Source organism: Dreissena polymorpha, chromosome 1 (assembly GCF_020536995.1).
Source record: "Dreissena polymorpha isolate Duluth1 chromosome 1, UMN_Dpol_1.0, whole genome shotgun sequence".
NCBI lineage: Eukaryota > Metazoa > Mollusca > Bivalvia > Myida > Dreissenidae > Dreissena > Dreissena polymorpha.
In genome coordinates this window covers 33,700,129-33,722,201 of record NC_068355.1, presented here as the reverse complement: position 1 = coordinate 33,722,201, position 22,073 = coordinate 33,700,129, and the positions used below count along the sequence as shown (strand labels likewise).

The window sequence follows — 22,073 nt, the reverse complement described above, 5'->3', positions numbered from 1 at the left end:
TTCAGAGAGAACAAGCAGTGCAAGAGTTTTAAGTGGTACCTGGAGAACATCTACCCTGAGTCACAGATGCCTGTCGAGTACCATGCACTGGGGGAGGTATGCAGTTGATTAACAGGGTTGAGTACCATGCACTGGGGGAGGTATGCAGTTGATTAACAGGGTTGAGTACCATGCACTGGGGGAGGTATGCAGTTGATTAACAGGGTTGAGTACCATGCACTGGGGGAGGTATGCAGTTGATTAACAGGGTTGAGTACCATGCACTGGGGGAGGTATGCAGTTGATTAATAGGGCATCTGCGTGACAAAATATTTATTGATTTATGTGCGTGAAGTGTCATGCCAGATTAGCCTGTTGATTCTGCACAGGCTAATCAGGGAAGACACTTTCCGCTTTTACAGATCTTTTTGAAGGCAGTCTCTTCTTAACAAAATCCAGTCTAGGTGAAAAGTACCGCCCAACATTAGCAGACTGCACAGGCTTATCTTAATGTAAATGATTATAAACTATGAAACCAGACTGGTCTCTCTGATTTCAGATCAAGAACAAGCAGACAGGGGGTTGTGTTGACAGTATGGGACGTAAGTCGGGAGAGAAAGTTGGCCTGGTCCACTGTCACGGCATGGGGGGAAATCAGGTAGGGATTGTCACCACTATTTGTATGAGCCTTGGCTTGGGCTATCTGGGCTTAATGGTATGTGTGTTAAGTTTCATTCCGGATTAACCTCCACACAGGCTAATCAGGGACAATACTTTCAGCTTTTTATGTAATTTTTTGTTTATAGGAAAAATGTCTAAGCGAAGAATTTCGTCCCTGATTAGCTAATTTATCTAAACTGGGATAGCACTTCACGCACATGAGCTAAGCCTGGTTTTCCCAGAACCATGCTTTAAGTTAAGAAAAACTTAAACATATCCAGTGAAGACTACTGTACTTATTACTTTAGACATAGGGAGTAAAGCCTTTGAAACTTGAATCAAGTAGGAATGGTCTTCAATTTCATTTTATTTTCTAAGGGACTGCAGAAACTTCAGTGTGGGTTTCGGAATGGTATCTTAGAAAAGCCTTACTAGCTATGTATTAATCTGTTTATGTGTTTATTTGTTTGACCAACTCTTAACTGTTTGTGTTTTTAGCAAAATCCCAACCAGGTATGATGAAACTGACGGTCTAGGGGCCCGGACCTGTCCATATCATATCAGACATCAGTTGTGTGTCATCATTCCTCCTGTAATGTCAGACATCAGTTTTCTATTGTCATTGCCCTTATCATGGCATTGGTGTAATTTTCATATCATTATCCTACCATCATTGATGAGTTTTTAACTTTTATCCTGGCACCCTCAGGCAGTGGTTTGCATGTCCTTAATTGACTTAATCAAATGCGTTTTGGCGGTCATATTTGGCGCCAAAATTCCAAATCTTTAAAAGTACATATTTTTACGACATGATTGCCTACCGTTCATAATTGAAGGTATCACCCCCACTCCCTGATTTTTATATCCCTGAAGGGTGGCATATAGTTTTTTAACTGTCCGTCAGTCCGTCTGTCTGTCTGTCAGTCTGTCTGTCTGTCTGTTCGAAAACTTTAACATTGGTCATAACTTTTGCAATATTGAAGATAGCAACTTGATATTTGGCATGCATGTGTATTTAATGGAACTGTACATTGTTAGTGGTGAAAGGTCAAGGTCATTCTGAAAGGTCACAGGTCTAATATAAGGCGTAAAAGCGTTGCAGAAGGGGGCATATTGTTTTGGCCTGTCTGTCAGTCTGTCTGTCTGTCATTGTGTCAGTCATTGTATGTGTGTGTCATAAAACTATAACCTTTGTTAAACGTTTATAACTTTTGCAATATTGAAGATAGCAACTTCATAGTTGGCATGCATGTGTATCTCATAGAGCTGCACATTTTGAGTGGCTAAAGGTCAAGGTCATCATTCAAGGTCGAAGGTCAAATTTATGGCTTCAAAGCGGCGCAATAGGGGGCATTGTGTTTCTGACAAACACATCTCCTGTTGTAACATAAATCTCAACTTCATCTCCTTATTATGATTTGTTAGTTTAACCTTAGTAAATCTCATACGGAAAACGCTTATTCCCAATTTTGAAGTATCTGTTTCCAAAAAAACAACAACATAATTTTCCCAATAGTAGTCAAATCAACATGATTTTTTCCCAATCCAAATGGCCCCAGATTCATTCCCAAAAATGTGGTGCATTGTTCACAACTAGATTCAATATTAAGAACCTGTTATGTACTGTATGTTACAAACCAATTATCATGGAAATGTTTCTCTAATATGTACTTAAACAACATCAGAAATCTGTATGTAACTGTTTAAGTGCTATTTTACATGTCTTTCTCATTTGATAGACTGCAGGGCTTATGATTTTACATTAAATTGAATTCTTTGTCCATAGTTATGAAATAGTTGTAACATTTAATTCATTGTCAGTTATTGTGCCTTAGGTGAAACATTGAATTAATTATCAGTTTCTATACCATAGGTTTAAGTTTGAAAACATTGTCCCTATGTGTAATATTGAATTTATTGTTCATAGTTATCTCATAGGTGTTACATTAAATTCAGTATCAATAGCTATACTATAGGTGAACATTGAATTAATTGTCCGTAGTTATGTCACAGGTACAACATTGATTTCATTGTACATAGTTATGCCATATCATTATTTTTTTTATCCATAGTTATACCGTAGTTGTAACATTGAAGTCCATATTTATACCAAAAATGTAACATTGAATAAACAGTCCATAATTATGTTCTAGGTGTTATATTAAATTCACTATCCATAGTTATGCCATAGGTGTAACATTAACTTCAATAACCATAGCTATGCTTTAGACGTGACATTGAAATCATTGTCCATAGTTATAGGTTCAATGAATTCATTGACATGAATGTGCCGAAGTTGTAACATAGAATTTATTGTCCAGGGTTTGTTTCGTGTTTAACAATATTTCTATTAGAGATACATACTAGCATTAGAAATATTATGTTATGACATGCTTATATTTAGTTTAAAAACTAGCATTTTTAACTACTTTTCAGACAGAGGAAAACTTCTGCTTATGAGTTTAAACTTCAGTTTCATCTTTTCAGTTACAGTTTTAGTTTATGGATTATCCAGAAACTTGGCAGGCCTTTGGGTTTGGTCGTGTCAGAAAGCACAAGTTCTATCATCAAATCTTAAATCCATTTCATAGTTTCTCTGCGGATCTTGTAGATATTCTCGTACACCAGTAAGCAGGCCCTGCAGACAGATGACGTGTGTCTCGATGTGTCTGCGATAGGCGGCCCCGTGAAGCTGTTCCAATGTCACGGGCTGGGGGGTAACCAGAAGTGGGAGTATAGTCGGGAGGTAGGCGCCCCCACCCCCGGGGACTGGCGCCAACAAATCAGCTGGCCCAAACTGGTCAAATATTGGCAGCTGGGTCAATCTCACTGTTGGCCCAAACTGACTGCTGGTCTAATCAGCCTTCTGTCCCAAGACAATCTCAGACTCAGTTTACCAAAACTGACAGTTGGTCCAAACTGATCTAAAGGCACATGACCTTTACTGAAATCTGTCCAAAATGGAAGCTAGCCTAAAATTACAGTTTACCAAACTGATGGCTGTTGCAACTGACCCTGCCTTCTTTGAGAAAAGAAAGCCTGCCTGCCTTTCCCTGCCCGTGGCTCGTCATGTTCTGTGCATAGTGCTAATAATCTTTGTTAATATTGTAGTGCACCACTTTGCATGATTTTGTAGTCTGTATTTTGAGCATGTTTATCTGGTCAGGGATGCAAACGTTACGGAGCCTGCTATTTTGGATCCATTGTATTTACAAAAGGAACATTTTAATGAAAGTGCTTTTCTTTATTGGCATTCTTGGGTTAAAATATATTTTAAAAAACATTTAATAAACAATGTTCCAAATGGCTCACTAAATATGATAGAAATGGAGGAAAATAGGTTGTTTTAGAAGGCAAATTTGATCCGAAATTTGTATATGTGTGAAAATCATAAAATATTCATTATTTAAAAATAATAATAATGTTTAACAGTTCGCTGATAAGTGAACGAAATAAGCTATGTAACCATGGTAACCGTTCTCATCCCTGTCCATCTATATCCATGATGGCTCTGTTTATTTTCATATTACCATTTTACCATGTTCCATTGTTGTTGAAGATGATAGGTGATATCGTTCGTTGTTGTGTATCCACTGCTTTATGTAAGATTTAAGAATACAATAACAAACTTGATTATGATATTTTTTTACCCTTGATTTTTTGAAAATAATTCAGAGGAGAATAAATTAATTTAAAATGTCATTGAGACTGTATTATTAATCCAACATCATTAATGGTATATTGGTATCACAATATTCATTAAATATTTCGAAAGAAATACTCATGGACATTTTCTAATAAAAGAAACACTTACAACAATATTTTTGGATTTAATGCACTTCAATATCAAACTACATGAATTTGTAAGCTATATCTTAACAAATTAAGTTTCTATGTTTGACAAAGTATTCTAAACTTCACATAAGGCAGTGATTGTGAGTTTGCTGTTTCAACCACTAGTGCCTTGCAACAGCTAACAGTAGCATGTGACGGGAAATATACTCCTACTAACTGCAGTCTCTGTGAATATTCAAAATCCATCCCTACTAACTGCAGTCTCTGTGAATATTCAAAATCCATTCCTACTAACTGCAGTCTCTGTGAATATTCAAAATCCATTATGCAAGGAACCATTTGTTTCAGTTTGCTCAATTTAACTTACATAAAAAGTCCCAAGAACTCTCTCCAAGAAAACTTAATCAAGTACACCTTAAATCATACCTTCCCAATCCACACTATAATATTGAACAGACCTCAGTTTTCCTGATCAGTCAGTTGCTTTTTGAGGCTTTGTGGTCCATCACTATACAGTCGAAACCCGCTGACTTGAACTCGTCGGGACCGACAATAAATGTTTGAGCCATCCCGAATTCGAGTCATCCTATTTCTTATACACTATAAAATTTTATGTTTACTGACGTGAATCTGCAATAGATTTACCTCTCCTGTCGAAGAGTATTCATACTGTCTAAACTCCTTTCTACTTTCTGATTTTGATTGAATAAGAACCAAATATCTACTTACTATTGTTATAAATCAATATTTTAAAACTGCTACAAACACAATTAAAAAATATCATATACTAAATGTATATTGTATTTGCAAGTTTTTTACGTAGCACATGTTACATGTACAGGTAAATGTTAGAATTAGCACGTAAAACAAAACATTCATAAGCACTTTATACTCATAGCTGAATATTAAACAGCACCACATGTATTTATTTATTTGCTTCCTTTTTAGCTCATCTATTTTTTGAAAAAAAATTATGAGCTATTGTCATCACCTTGGCGTCGGCGTCGGCGTCGGCGTCGGCGTTGGCGTTGGCGTCGGCGTCCGGTTAAGTTTTGCGTTTAGGTCCACTTTTCTCAGAAAGTATCAATGCTATTGCATTCAAACTTGGTACACTTACTTACTATCATGAGGGGACTGGGCAGGCAAAGTTAGATAACTCTGGCGTGCATTTTGACAGAATTATGTGCCCTTTTTATACTTAAAAAATTGAAAATTTTGGTTAAGTTTTGCGTTTAGTTCCACTTTTCTCAGTAAGTATCAATGCTATTGCATTCAAACTTGGTACACTTACTTACTATCATGAGGGGACTGGGCAGGCAAAGTTAGATAACTCTGGCATGCATTTTGACAGAATTATGTGCCCTTTTTATACTTAGAAAATTGACAATTTTGGTTAAGTTTTATGTTTAGGTCCATTTTATTCCTTAAGCATCAAAGCTATTGCTTTCATACTTGCAACACTTACTAACTATCATAAGGGGACTGTGCAGGCAAAGTAATGTAACTCTGACTGGCATTTTGACAGAATTATGTGCCCTTTTTATACTTAGAAAATTGAAAATTTGATTAAGTTTTGTGTTTAGGTCCACTTTATTCCTACAGTATCAAAGCTATTGCTTTCATACTTGCAAGATTTATGAACTATCATAAGGGGACGGTGCAGGCAAAGTTATGTAACTCTGACTGGCATTTGGACGGAATTATGGGCCCTTTATACTTAGAAAATTGAAAATTTGGTTAAGATTTATGTTTTGGTCCACTTTACCTCTAAAGTATCATAGATATTGCTTTCATACTTGGAACACTCACAAACTATCATAAGGGTACAGTAAAAGGACAAGTTGCATAACTCTGGTTGTCATTGTTACGGAATTATGGCCCTTTTTTGACTTAGTAACTTTTAATATATGGTTAAATTTTGTGTTTCGATCCACTCGAAGTATCAAGGCTATTGCTTTCAAACTTCAAATACTTACATGCTATCATGAGGTTACTGTACCTGGCAACTTGAATTTTACTTTGACCTTTGAATGACCTTGACTCTCAAGGTCAAATTATTAAATTTTGCTAAAATTGCCATAACTTCTTTATTTATGATTAGATTTGATTGATACTTTGATGAAACTACTCTTACCTGACATACCACAATAGACTTCACCCAAACCATCCCCCGTGCCCTCCCCCCCCCTCCCCCGTGCCCTCCCCCCTCCCCCCCCCCCCTAATTTTTTTTTTTTTTTTTTTTTTTTTTTTTTTAAGATCATCTCACAAATGACCACCACACCCTCACACTATACCCCCACCCCACCCCCCCACCCCACCCCCACCCCCAATTTTTTTTTTGATTTTTTTTTTTTTTTTTTTTTAAGATCATCTCACAAATTATCACCACACCCTCACACTATACTCCCCCCCCCCCCCCATTTTTTTTTAAAAACGGTTATGTTTGAAATACCGTCAAACCATCGCACCCAAAACCCCCCCCCCCCCCCCCCCCCCGATTTTTTTTTTTTTTTTCGCTTTTTTGGAAGATAATGTAATAAATGTCCACAACCCCACACTATACACCCCTCTTCACTCCACTCCTCCCTCCTTTGTGATTGAAAATGAGAGTCCCTTCACCTTTAAAAAGAAAATAGATGAGCGGTCTGCACCCGCAAGGCGGTGCTCTTGTTTAAAGAATAACATCATGTCAGTATGTGTTTTGTTACTGAGTTGTCATATAGACACAACGATTTCTATTACATCAAGTTGACATTGTACAAAGTGTAATTCAGCAATTCCAGCCATACTAATACTTCATCTACAAAAAGAACGCTAGATTTTATACAAAATATTATCTTGTGCTATCAATTAAAGGTTTGGTCGATGACACGTTTGCATTATGGCTTGCCTCCAATCAAGTGCTCCGTATCGATAAAAGCTTAATGCGACCCTAAGCAAGTTCAAGCCAAATGAACAAAAGAACGTGTGAAATTTGTGACCGGGGCTGTGAAAACAGTTCAAGTCATCCGATAATTGACCCTCGCGAATTCGAGCCATCTGACAGAAATTTGTATGAATATATAGCAATAAAAATTGGTGCTTCGATAAGAGTTCCAGCAAACCAAAAATTCGATCCAACCGAGTTTGAGCCATCGGGTTTCGACTGTACTATAGAAAGCCATCAGTGATATGCCTTTAAAAAAATCCCTGCCTATGAACCATTTTCACATGTTTCCCTATTAAAAGTAGGTCAAGGGTATTGTTTACTTCAACCGGACCTCAGACAGTTCAGTTTTACTGATCTATATTGAAGGTTACGTGACCTTTTTCGGATGGTCTTAAACTTACCCAGAGACTGCTATTTCTGTTAGGTTTGCAAGGTCACAGTGACAGTCATCGAACTTAGCAACCAAATAAGCCCATATATATATATAAACAACAACCAAGACAATTTCACCTGTCCGTCTGTATGAAATATTGAATCTGAACATGTCAGGTTCTAAGTTGTGTTGCATCTAGATTCATCTGGATTGCAAAACAAACACAGGATGGTTCGAAATTCTCCAGTATGGGGCTTGCATGCTTATTTCGTTGACGTGTTGTCTTGTGTCTATCACAGGTGTTTGCCTTTACGGGTAAGGGTCAACTAATGATGGATGATAACGTATGTATCACGTCAGCGCGGGGCGTCATAAAGTTCCAGACGTGCGAGGCAGATGGCCCCAAGTGGGACTATAACAAAGAGGTAGCACTACTGGTCAGGGTATCCAGACATCGGCTCCATTAACAATTGTTCCTAAAATAATGTCGATACTGGCAGACATTGGATCCTATGTATTTTTATCAACTTGCACATTGGCTCCCACATTATTTTGAAACCCTGGTCAATGGTGCCTACATTATTTTGACAGAATGGACAAAATAATTTAGGAATCACTGTCCAGGCTGTAAAAATAATTAAGGAATCATTGTCCAGTGTGTCGATGTGTAATGTAGGAACCAAGGTCTGTTTGTGTCAAAATTAGCATATGAACGGTTTATCATAGGAACCAATGTCTGATTCCGCATGCAGGCGCAAGGGGATGGTATGGATGGTGAGGGCCATGAAGGAGTGGTGTTTTTAACATGTAACATCTTAAACTTAACCACAATAGTCATGAACATAAAAGACTTGTGATTGAAATCTCAAAGGGGTCAATATGAGTGAAACACTGTCTGATATTCAGATATTTCCGTTCAAGCTGTTTCTTTATATACCTTGCTTATATATGTAGACATAACGGTTATACCAGCAAATAGATTCCTAGTTTACAAAGATTTTTTGGAAACTGATAAATCGTTGACCTTTGACTATTCTATATAGAGTTGTTTGCGCTTTGCATGCCATTCTTGTACTTCTAATTTTGTTTTCCTGAACCAAGTGCATACTGTTCCTAAAACTGTGTTAGGCTTGACTCGACTGACAGTACCTTAACTATTCTAGCCATGACAGTACCTTAAACTGTTTAAGTTGTATCTCAATGAACTACACTTACACCTGCTTGTCTTTAGAAACTGTTCCTTAAACTCTGTTGGCCATATCTCAACTGACTATACCTTCAACTGTGTTTGCCATGTCTTAAATGACTACTTCTCTGTGTTTGCCATGTCTTAACTGACTGCACCTCCAACTGTGTTTGCTATGTCTTAACTGACTGTACCTCTAACTGTGGTTGCCATGTCTTAACTGACTGTACCTCTAACTGTTTATGCCATGTCTTAACTGACTGCACCTCTAATTGTGTTTGCCATGAATAAACTGACTGCACCTCTAACTGTGTTTGCCATGTCTTACCTGACTGCACCTCTAACTGTTTGCCATGTTTTAACTGACTGCACCTCTTACTATGTTTGCCATGTCTTTACTGACTGTACCTCTGTTTCTATGTCGTAACTGACTGTACCTCTAACTGTGTTTTCCATGTCATTACTGACTGTACCTCTAACTGTGTTTGCCATGTCTAAACTGACTGTACCTCTTACTGTGTTTGTCATGTCTAAACTGACTGTACCTTTAACTGTGTTTGTCATGTCTTAACTGATTTGCACCTCATACTTTGCTTGAAATATCTTAACTGATTTTACCTCTAAATGTGTTTGCTATATCGTATCTGACTGTACCTCTAACTGTGTTTGTTATGTCTTAACTGACTGCACCCCTAACTGTGTTTGCTATGTCTTAACTGATTTCGCCTCTTACTGTGTTTGCTATGTCTTATCTGACTGTACCTCTAACTGTGTTTGCTATGTCTTATCTGACTGTACCTCTTACTGTTTTTGCCATGCCTTAATTGACTTCACCTCTAAATGCATTTGCCATCTCTTTCCTGACTGCACCTCTAACTGTGTTAATGTGTTTGCTATGTCTTAACTGAATGTACCTCTAACTGTGTTAGCCATGTCTTTGTTGTGTGTATCGTTCAATATATGAGCACTGTTTGAGTGACTGTTCCCAAAACTGTGTCATTCATGTCTTGATTGAATATACCATAAACCTTTTTAGCCATTTCTTAACTTATTGCACATAAAACTGTGTAAACCATATTTTGACTGACTTCATAAAAGTGTCAGAGCCATATCTTGTCTGACTTTATCTTGAATTGTATAAGTTATTTCTTAACTGACTGTACCTAAAGTTTAGTTTGCCATGTCTTGACTGGCTGTATCTTAAAGTGTGCATCATTGTTTGACTGACTACCTTAAACTGTGTTTGCAATGTCTTGACTGACTATACCTGAAATGGTGTTACCCATCTTTTGACTGACGATATCTTACATCTGTGCTAGTGCTGTCTTGACTTACAGTACCCTAAAACTGTGTATAACAAATCTTTTAAACAACTAAAGTAATTAATGTTTGATGTTGTTGAATATGGGATGACACTGCGTGATACTGGAAAATCATTTTTATTTGTAAGACATTAACGTTCGTTGATTTTATGAGTTGACCTATTCACAAATTTAAAACAAACAAATTTGAAAATAAACAACACAAATCAAAGAAGTGATGTGTCTACCAAAGTATTTTTTTTAAACGTCAGAATTTCTTTTACATGAATGTAAAAGATTTTACAGTATTTACAATTTGTTGCATGTATTATAGCTAGAGCATGACATTAGTCGTATGCTGGTTGCCAAAATTGCCTGTAATCAACAATGCAGTCAATTCTGATTAGCCCTTTCTTCTTTGAACGGACTAATACTTGAGTTTCTTTTCGGTGTACCTATTGGTAGATATAATCTATGTTAAGTTTAGTCAATGGATGATGTTTGCATTTTGAATCAATGGATGGTGTATGCATGTTGGGTCAATGGATGATGTCTGTATTGCTTGTCCATGTGCTTAAATGCTGCCAGCTAGACCAGTCCCCGGGGAAAAGATTTTTAGGGCTGTTTTGTTTTCTTTTTAAAATTAAGTTTTTATGATATTTTATAATTGTAAGTGTATGTCTCAAAATGACAAGCATTCCTTGTTTAGACTTTTTTTTACAAAAGATTTCCTAACGAAATGAAATGTATTTGTAAATAATAAATTATATTTATATTAAATGTTTTTTCAAATTAAGAGTGTCCCTTTACTGTGACAATTTATGTTAAATGTATAATCATGGATTCAAATGTTTTACACTTGTATTGATTGTAAGTAACAAAGCTCAAATAAGATTTTGAGACATGTTGTATTTCAGACTCACGAGTTACGGCACGTGAACAGTAATCAGTGTCTAGGAAAGGCGAGCGATGCAGACAAAGAGGCGCCCTCAATAGGTGAGTGCGGAATTTTCAATTTATGTCAATTTATAATTGACAGTTCCTAAAGATAATGTGATGTCAAGCTTGGCATGTATGATAATATTAAAGCTTAGGGTCATAGTGGGACATTAATAAAGGTTTATGCCAACATACATAAAAGATTTTGCAGTAAGTTCAAATTCAGCCTGTCTCAATGTTTCAAATGTCATCCCAACATTTTATGCAAGGTTATAAATCTCTTCCCAATTTTTATAATTATGCAAAGTTACAAATCCCTTCCCAACTTTATATGCAAGGCTACAAATCTCTTCCAAATTTTATATGCAAGGTAACAAATCTCATCCAAACTTTTTATGCAAGGTTACAAATCATATTACCAACTTTTATGCAAGGTTACAAGTCTTATACCAACTTTTTATGCAAGGTTACAAATCTCTTCCCAACATTATATGCAAATTTACAAATTTCATCCCAACTGTATATGCAAGGTTACAAATCTCTTCCCAATTGTATATGCAAGGTTACAAATCTTTAACCAAATTTATATGCAAGGTTACAAATATCTTCCCAATTATTTATCCAAGGTTACACATCTCATCACAACTTTTTATGCAAGATTACAAATCTCTACCCCACTTTTTTCTGCAAGGTTACAAATCTCTTACCAATTTTTATATGCAAGGTTACAAATCTCTTCCCAACTTTTTATGCAAGGTTACAAATCCCTTCCCAACTTTTATGCAAGGTTACAAGTTTCATCCCAACTTTTTATACAAGGTTACAAATCTCTTCCCAACTTTATATGCAAGGTTACACATCTCCCGCACTTTTTATGCAAGGTTACAAGTCTCATCTCAACTTTTTATACAGGGTTACAAATCTCTTCCCAACTTTATATGTAAGGTTACACATCTCCCGCACTTTTTATGTAAGGTTACAAGTTTCATCCCAACTTTTTATACAGGGTTACAAGTCTCTTCCCAACTTTATATGCAAGGTTACACATCTCCGGCACTTTTTATGCAAGGTTACAAGTCTCATCCCAACTTTTTATGCAAGGTTACAAATCTCTTCCCAACTTTATATGCAAGGTTACACATCTCCCCAACTTTTTATGTAAGGTTACAAGTCTCATGCCATCTTTTTATTCAAGGTAACCAATCTCTTTCTAACTTTTTTATGCAAGATAACAAATCTCTTCCCAACTTTATATGCAAGGTTACAAACCTCTTCCCAGCTTTATATGCAAGGTAACAAATCTCTTTCCAACTTTGTATGCAAGGTTACAAATCTCTTAACTTAATATGCAAGGTTACAAGTCTCTTCTCAACTTTACATGCAAGGTTACCAATCTCATCCCAATTTGTTATTAAAGGTTACAAAGCTCTTCCCAAGTTTATATGCAAGGTAACAAATCTCTTCCCAACTTTATATGCAAAGTTACAAATTTCATCCCAACTGTATATGCAAGGTTACAAATCACTTCCCAATTTTATATGCAAGGTTACAAATCTATTCCCAAATTTATATGCAAGGTTACAAATATGTTCCCAATTTTTAACTCATCTATTTTTTGAAAAAAAAAATGAGCTATTGTCATCACCTTGGAGTCGGCGTTGGAATCGGCGTCCAGTTAAGTTTTGAGTTTAGGTCCACTTTTCTCAGAAAGTATCAATGCTATTGCATTCAAACTTGGTACACTTACTAACTTTCATGAGGGGACTGGGCAGGCAAAGTTATGTAACTCTGGCGTGCATTTTGACAGAATTATGTGCCCTTTTTATACTTAGAAAATTGAAAATTTTGGTAAAGTTTTTTGTTTAGGTCCATTTTATTCCTTAAGTATCAAAGCTATTGCTTTAATACTTGCAACACTTACTAACTATCATAAGGGGACTGTGCAGGCAAAGTTATGTAACTCTGACTGGTATTTTGACAGAATTATGTGCCCTTTTTATACTTAGAAAATTGAAAATTTGGTTAAGTTTTGTGTTTAGGTCCACTTTATTCCTACAGTATCAAAGCTATTGCTTTCATACTTGCAACACTTATTAGCTATCATAAGGGGACTGTGCAGGCAAAGTTATGTAACTCTGACTGGCATTTGGACGGAATTATGGGCCCTTTATACTTAGAAAATTGAAAATTTGGTTAAGTTTTGTGTTTTGGTCCACTTTACCCCTATAGTATCATAGATATTGCTTTCATGCTTGGAACACTCGCAAACTATCATAAGGGTACAGTAAAAGGACAAGTTGCATAACTCTGGTTGGCATTTTTACGGAATTATGGACCTTGTTTGACTTAGTAACTTTGAATATATGGTTAAATTTAGTGTTTCGATCCACTTTACTTCTTAAGTATCAAGGCTATTGCTTTCAAACTTCAAATACTTTCATGCTATCATGAGGTTACTGTACCTGGCAAGTTGAATTTTACCTTGACCTTTGAATGACCTTGACTCTCAAGGTCAAATTATTAAATTTTACTAAAATTGCCATTACTTCTTTATTTATGATTAGATTTGATTGATACTTTGACAAAACTACTCTTACCTGACATACCACAATAGACTCCACCCAAACCATCCCCCGTGCCCTCCCCCTCCTGCCCCCCCCCCCCCCCGAATCCCCCCCCTAATTTTTTTTAAGATCATCTCACAAATGACAACCACACCCTCACACTATACCCCCCCCATCCCCACCCCACCACCCCCATTTTTTTTTGAAACGGTTAAAAACACAAATATTTATTTTTATTATTTTATTTTTGAAATACCGTCCAACCATCGCACCCAAGAATCACCTCCCCCCCCCCCACCACCACCCCCCTCCCCGAATTTTTTTATTTATTTTTTTGCATTTTTTCCCCCATTTTTGGAAGATAATGTAATAAATGTCCACACCCCCACACTATACACCCCTCTTCACTCCACCCCTCCCTCCTTTGTGATTGAAATTGAGAGTCCCTTCTCCTTTAAAAGAAAATAGACGAGCGGTCTGCACCCGCAAGGCGGTGCTCTTGTTTATCTAAGGTTTCACATCTCATCACAACTTTTATTTGCAAGGTTACAAGACTCTTCCCGACTTGTTATGCAAGGTTACAAGTCTCATCCCAACTTTTTTTACAGGGTTTCAAATCTCTGCCCAACTTTATATGCAAGGTTACACATCTCAACTTTTTATGTAAGGTTACAAGTCTCATCCCTACTTTTTATTCAAGGTTACAAATCTCATGCCAACTTTTTATGCAAGGTTACAAATCTCTTCTCAACTTTGTATGCAAGGTTACAAACCTCTTCTCAACTTTATATGCAAGGTTACAAATCTCTTCTCAACTTTATATGCAAGGTTACAAACCTCTTCTCAACTTTATTTGCAAGGTTACAAACCTCTTCTCAACTTTTTATGCAAGGTTACAAATCTCTTCTCAACTTTATATGCAAGGTTACAAGTCTCATCCCAACTTTTTATTCAAGGTTACAAATCTCTTCCCAACTTTTTATTCAGGGTTGCAAATGTCTTTCCAACTTTAAATGCAATGTTGCACTTGTCTTCCCAACTTTATATCCAATGTTACAAATGTCATCTTTTCATTTTACACAAGGTTACAAATCCTCACTTCCTTTATGCAAATTTACAAATCACATGTCTAAATCGAAGGGGATTTATTCCACTAGTTCATGTCGAAAAGTACTAATTTGGGATATATTTCAACAATGCATGCTAATTGGGGATTTATTTCAACAATGCATGTCATAGTGTTCTAATTGGCGATTTATTTTAACAATACATGTCAAAGTGTACTAATTAAGTATTTATTTCAGCAATACAGGTTCAAGTGTACTTATTGGGATTAATTTCAAGAATACATATCTTATTCTATGCACAGGGGTTTTGTTTCAGCCAGGCATTATTTAATCTACTCATTAACTTAAGGATTTATTTAAACAAACATTACTAGAGTATAGATCTGTATACTTGAGCTTGCCAAGTTGGACTTGACTGTTATTGTATACACTTGATATGTTTCAGGCCCTTGTGACGGTTCAGAGGGACAGAAGTGGACATTTTCTGACATGAAAATGTGACATACTTGAGTGATAGGACTATACAATCAAACCAAATCATGGGTTTACTGGTTCGAACTCAAGTACGAAACCTTACATAAAAAGCTAAAGTGTGATAAAACAAATTGTAGGTATTACAATTTAAATGTTCGATGCTGTCTAACATGACAACAAAGTGTAACAAAACTAGAGAAAATAAACTAATTGCGTGTGGAATGATATCATTGGCGGTAAATGTATTTCTTACTTAACTACATAGTGCGATAAAGCTGGTGCAGTAGATACGTAATTTGTGGGTATAAGGATTTGAATTTGAAAAACAAAACATTCTTACATGAAAGCAAAGTGTGATATACAACAGGTGGAGTAATTTGGACAGTTCCTGGCAGTTCCACTGCTGTGACGGTTGCATGTTGTTAAGGAGATTAAATCGCTATGGTGCTGTGTGTAGCTGTGAACTGTGGCTGTATGAATCTAGTCTGCAACTGGGATTGGGATCACCAAAGGTTTCCAAGAATGGGATCCAATAATGGGATCATCAAATTGTCATCCCATTATATCTGCACTCTAGCCATCTTGTGTGTCCCTGGATTCATGCGTTTAAGTGTGAAACTTGTTGATTGTGTACAGCAAGAAGGGGCCTTCCGTCGCTTAAATATACCATTCAAAGCATTTAAATGAATTTTAAGGTGCAGCCATGATTGTTAGAAGTACAGGCATTGTTGTCAGTTTACAAGTAATTGCTGTCAGTTGTCAGCAAAAGCCTACAAGCTCAATGACCCTTAAGTATAAAGTTAATCAGCAAACAATATTATATTTTGTTCTTACATTGTCTCAAGTGATAAAATTAAGATGTGTTTCAGTTTTTTTCCTTGACAAGCCACTTCTTTGTTTATTACACAGCTCTGTTTGAATGGTATTGCCATTTTTATAATAGATATTTATACGGCGTTATTTATTTGTCCACTAATTAGATAAATGTACATCTGTATTTAACTGTATTGTTCTCTTAAGATTTTGTGAGTCATTTGTTGTTGTACTTTTTTACATTGGATACCTGCTTAAACGGTTTTCTGCTTGTGAATAGTTGTAAGTCTATAGTGATTCAATTTGAAGATTTTTTATACCCTTTTCCACTTAGATACGTATTTTGACACACTTGTAGTCACTCAGAGAGTTAAATTTAATTATAGACCTTTCTTGTTAGATTCAAATGTTAAAGGCTTCATCTCCAACCCTGATTTGCAGCAAAAAGCATACAACCTGAACAGACTGCGAGTTACTCACAGGCTGTTCTGGTTTTATGCTGGTTGCAAAAGCCATTTTCACTTTGCTTCTGAGTGGGAAGGGTTAATGAAGTTTTGGGATGATAAGAGAGATTTATGTTTTTAAGCGTGTCTGTGTCTGGCATTGTCTAGTGTAATCTAAGCAACTTAGTTGAGGGTAGTTGCAAGGAAGGCTACTGTGTCAAAACAATCGATTACATTGAGCATGGCTCTGGGAAAACCGGGCTTAATGCATGGTGCGATAAGTTTCGTCACAGGACTGCCCAGGCTTAATGCATGGTGTGATAAGTGTCGTCCCAGGACTGCACAGGCTTAATGCATGGTGCGATAAGTGTCGTCCAAGGACTGCACAGGCTTAATGCATGGTGCGATAAGTGTCGTCCCAGGACTGCACAGGCTTAATGCATGGTGCGATAAGTGTCGTCCCAGGACTGCACAGGCTTTATGCATGGTGCGATAAGTGTCGTCCAAGGACTGCACAGGCTTAATGCATGGTGCGATAAGTGTCGCCCCAGGACTGCACAGACTTAATGCATGGTGCGATAAGTGTCGTCCCAGGACTGCACAGGCTTAATGCATTGTGCGATAAGTGTCGTCCAAGGACTGCACAGGCTTAATGCATTGTGCGATAAGTGTCGCCCCAGGACTGCACAGACTTAATGCATGGTGCGATAAGTGTCGTCCAAGGACTGCACAGGCTTAATGCATTGTGCGATGTGTCGCCCAAGGACTGCACAGGCTTATCAGGAAAGGCACTTTCTTCAGAGACTGGAATTTAGTTTAAATAAAAAATTCCATAAAAGCGGACATCCCTGGTAAGCCTGTTCAAACTGCACAGGCCAATTTTGGCCGACACTTAATGCATCTGCATTAAACCCCATTATCCCAGATCACTGCTCAATTCTAAAGCTGGATCTTGAATTTAAGCCCTTATTAAGGAGTTCATGTGTTGCCTGATTATTGTTTTCTTTTATCTTGTCATCATACCAAGTGGCCACAGGTGTTTGGCCCATGGCAGAGTCACTAAGACACTATCAATATGTCATGAAACAATTTTCATCGCCATGACCAACAAAAAAAATCTGATATATTATATAGGTTCTTGTATATATTATTTTATTTTTTACGTCAAAGTGATTGATAGTGTTTAAGTGACTTGGCCACGCGCAAAACACCTGTGCGAGCTAGTGACTTGTCAATATTGTTCATGAACATTCCATTTATTGCTTTAGCTTGTACATATTAACATGAATCTTACATAAATTATTTCCTGAAGGGCAGTACGTTTATTCTGTAATATCTGTTATTTTTTTAACGGTTAGAGTTAGGGTTAGGGACCTAACTCTGAATGTTACATAAATTATTTCCTGAAGGGTAGTACGTTTATTCTGTAATATCTGTGAATTTTTTAAGGAAGTATCATAGCGAAATCCTGTCTTGGGAAAAGTTTCTTGCGGACAGCACAGGCTAGTCTGGGACGACGCTTTACACACACATTATTACGCCTTTACTGACAGAGCAAGGCTTGTTTTTATACCTTAACGGTTGATTACATTTTAATGTTTCTGCTATTTACAAATCAAGCTAGTAACATTTATATAGAATAAAGAACGTTTGGCTTTGTTGTGATATCTCATTATGTCCGTAAACTCAACATATTGCCTACAATAAAATTTTAATGGAGCATTTTAAGGAATTGAAACACACGTAGATGTTTTTGTCTTTTAATTATTAGTTTCTTATGAGTGATAACAGTAGATATTATCAAATGCTAAACCTTGCCGCTATTCAGTATTTTTTACATAATAAAAACTATTCTAGCAGTGTGTTACATAATGCTTATATTTAACCATATATTTTTTATGCCCCCCTTTGAAGAAGAGGGAGTATATTGCTTTGCTCATGTCGGTCTGTCGGTCGGTCTGTCGGTCCGTCCACCAGGTGGTTGTCAGACGATAACTCAAGACTGCATGGGCCTAGGATCATGAAACTTCATAGGTACATTGACCATGACTCGCAGATGACCCTATTGATTTTGAGGTCACTAGGTCAAAGGTCAAGGTAGATTGATCATGACTTGCAGATGACCCCTATTGATTTTGAGGTCACTAGGTCAAAGGTCAAGGTCACGGTGACCCGAAATAGTAATATTGGTTTCCGGATGATAACTCAAGAACGCATACGCCTAGGATCATGAAACTTCATGGGTAGATTGATCATGACTCGCAGATGACCCCTATTGATTTTGAGGTCACTAGGTCAAAGGTCAAGGTCACTGTGACCCGAAATAGTAAAATGGTTTTCGGATGATAACTCAAGAACGCATACGCCTAGGATCATAAAACTTCATAGGTAGATTGATCATGACTTGCAGATGACCCCTATCGATTTTGAGGTCACAAGGTCAAAGGTCAAGGTCACGTTGACCTGAAATAGTAAAATGATTTTTGGATGATAACTCAAGAACGCTTTTGCCTAGGATCATGACACTTCATAGGTACATTGATCGTGACCCGCAGATGACCCCTATTGATTTTGAGGTCACTAGGTCAAAGGTCAAGGTCACAGTGACAAAAATCGTATTCACACAATGGTTGCCACTACAACGGACAGCCCTTGTCTCTAGGTTATTGCTTGGTGTGCTATTTTTAATTAATTAGTAAATCAGATATTTATCAATTTACCTCTTATTTTAATTAGGTAAATAAGTCAACTTTCCTGTATCAATTTTTTTGTATAACGCCCACTATCTATATTCGGTAAAATATTTGCGATAACTTACTTTAATAATCAATTGCATAAATTATATTTCCCAACAATTGTTTGGTATCTATTTTATTTGTTATGAGAAAAACTTTACTGATGTAACTTGCTTTCTTAATGAATTGCATAACTTGCCATCTACAAGTGTTTTGTATCTATTGCTTTTTATGTGAGAATCTTTACGAGCGAGCAACCAAACAGTTTTACTTAAAATATAAAATAACCACAGCTAGTGTTCTTTCCTTATCAGTGTGATTGTTATTATTTGTGTTTGTTTTAATGTACAATTTTATGAATGAAACAAAAGAGAGGGATACGTTTGAATTGTTTGTTTATTTGATCCTGGCTCTGGGAAAAACTTGGCTTTATGCATGTGGCTTAAGTGTAGTGCCAGATTATCTTGCGCAGTCTCAACAGGTCAAACAGGGGCGATACTTTCGGCCTTAATTTCGATACACTTGAAGTGGAAAGTGTCATCCCTGACCAGCCTGTGTGGACTGCACAGGCTAATCTGTTACTACACTTCCCACATCCATTAAAACCCCTGACCAGCCTGTGCGGACTGCACAGGCTAATCTGTGACTACACTTCGCACATCCATTAAGACCCCTGACCAGCCAGTGCGGACTGCACAGGCTAATCTGTGACTACACTTCGCACATCCATTATGACCCCTGATCAGCCAGTGCGGACTGCACAGGCTAATCTGGGACTACACTTTGCACATCCATTAAGACCCGTTTTCCCAGAGCGCGGCTCATGTATATTGTTATTGTTATAGGGTGTAAAAAATATTGGTATGTATGGCTTATGGTAAAGATATCAAAGGGAAATATATTATGGTACATTATAAGTTATAAATATATATTTGGTACCAAAATTTTGTTATGAAGATATATTAAAAATGCAGATATATTAAACATGCTGTTTTTATAGTATAAATAATATATGTGTGTCATGTCATATTTGTTTATTGTATATAATGTTACAAAATCAAATAAATTGTTTTGTTAGTATGGATCCAAAAAAAAACACACGACTTTGTGTTCAGAGATGTATTCCGATATAGGTGGCTGTAGGCTTACCCTCTGTCCATCATCGTGTCTGTCTGTCTGTTGGTAGGTCTGTCCACAAAATGTGTCTGACGTTATTTGATCAGAGAGGGCCCTAAACTAAAATGTCTTAACAACAAAGCTGATTTATAGTTGTTCTAAGTCTGTTGAATGTATACATGATATAATTGTGTGTTTGAAGTGGGAAATGATTCAATATATTACACGTTATTCTTATCAATACATGTATTATATTCAGGAGTATTTAAAACAAACAAAAACTGAAACTACAAAAGGGAAGCTTAGTTGTGCCTTAATGTATGTGGATGGTTGAATTAAAATGGCGGTAATGAAATTATCCCTCTTGATTCTTAACCTGAAAAATCGATTCATTATTAGCTCATCTTATTCTTTTTTTTGAAAAAAAATTATGAGCTATTGTCATCACCTTGGCGTAAGCGTCGGCGTTGGCGTCCGGTTAAGTTTTGCGTTTAGGTCCACTTTTCTCAGAAAGTATCAATGCTATTGCATTCAAACTTGGTACACTTACTTACTATCATGAGGGGACTGGGCAGGCAAAGTTAGATAACTCTGGCTTGCATTTTGATATAATTATGTGCCCTTTTTATACTTAGAAAATTGAAAACTTTGGTTAAGTTTTGCGTTTAGGTCCATTTTATTCCTTAAGTATCAAAGCTATTGCTTTCATACTTGAAACACTTACTAACTATCATAAGGGGACTGTGTAGGCACAGTAATGTAACTCTGACTGGCATTTTGACAGAATTATGTGCCCTTTTTATACTTAGAAAATTGAAAATTTTGTTAAGTTTTGTGTTTAGGTCCACTTTATTCCTACAGTATCAAAGCTATTGCTTTCATAATTGCAACAATTATTAACTATCATAAGGGGACTGTGCAGGAAACGTTATGTAACTCTGACTGGCATTTGGACGGAATTATGGGCCCTTTATACTTAGAAAATTGAAAATTTGGTTAAGTTTTGTGTTTTGGTCCACTTTACCCCTAAAGTATCATAGATATTGCTTTCATACTTGGAACACTCGCAAACTATCATAAGGGTACAGTAAATAGAGGATATTTGTTGGATTAGGTGGAATATCGATTTTATTTCACAAGTGACCATAGAAAACAATATTTTCACGAGTGGCGCAGCCACGAGTGAAAATATATATTTTCTATGATCTCGAGTGAAATAAAATCGATATTCCATCGAATCGAACAAATTTTCTTTTTATTTTATGCTTTTTTCACCGTTTTTTTACATTGTAAATGAGTTAAACTGGATTCTTTCGCTGGATTTATGACGTCATTTCGTTGAAAAAAATGACGTCATTTCACAATAAAACAGTGACAAATATTGATATTTTTCACTGTTATTTGTCACTGTATAAAACAGTGGAATACCAGTTTTATTTCACTGATATTTCTCTATAAACCACCGGAAAGCATAAAATAAAAGGACAAGTTGCATAACTCTGGTTGTCATTTTTACAGAATTATGGTCCTTTTTTGACTTAGTAACTTTGAATATATTTTATGGTTAAATTTTGTGTTTCGATCCACTTTACTTCTTAAGTATCAAGGCTATTGCTTTCAAACTTCATATACTTTCATGATATGAGGTTACTGTACCTGGCAAGTTGAATTTTACCTTGACCTTTGAATGACCTTGAC

General features: G+C 36.5%; 1 protein-coding gene across 3 annotated transcripts in view; it reads left to right on the top strand.

Annotated features, from left to right (window-relative positions):
- Nucleotides 1–20,286, top strand: part of LOC127876054 (polypeptide N-acetylgalactosaminyltransferase 13-like) — a 42,935-nt gene extending 22,649 nt beyond the window's left edge. For 2 of the 3 annotated variants that reach the window (XM_052420924.1, XM_052420910.1), the window contains 5 exons: nt 1–96; nt 539–637; nt 3,251–3,385; nt 11,142–11,220; nt 15,240–20,286. The exon at nt 1–96 is cut by the window's left edge and continues 44 nt beyond it. In XM_052420924.1, coding sequence (XP_052276884.1) covers nt 1–96; nt 539–637; nt 3,251–3,385; nt 11,142–11,220; nt 15,240–15,295 — 465 coding nt within the window. In that variant the 3' untranslated portion in view covers nt 15,296–20,286. Of the gene's footprint in view, nt 97–538; nt 638–3,250; nt 3,386–8,036; nt 8,163–11,141; nt 11,221–15,239 lie in introns of all 3 variants that reach the window. The other variant, XM_052420917.1, reaches the window with a different exon arrangement.
- The last annotated feature ends 1,787 nt before the right edge of the window (nt 20,287–22,073 follow it).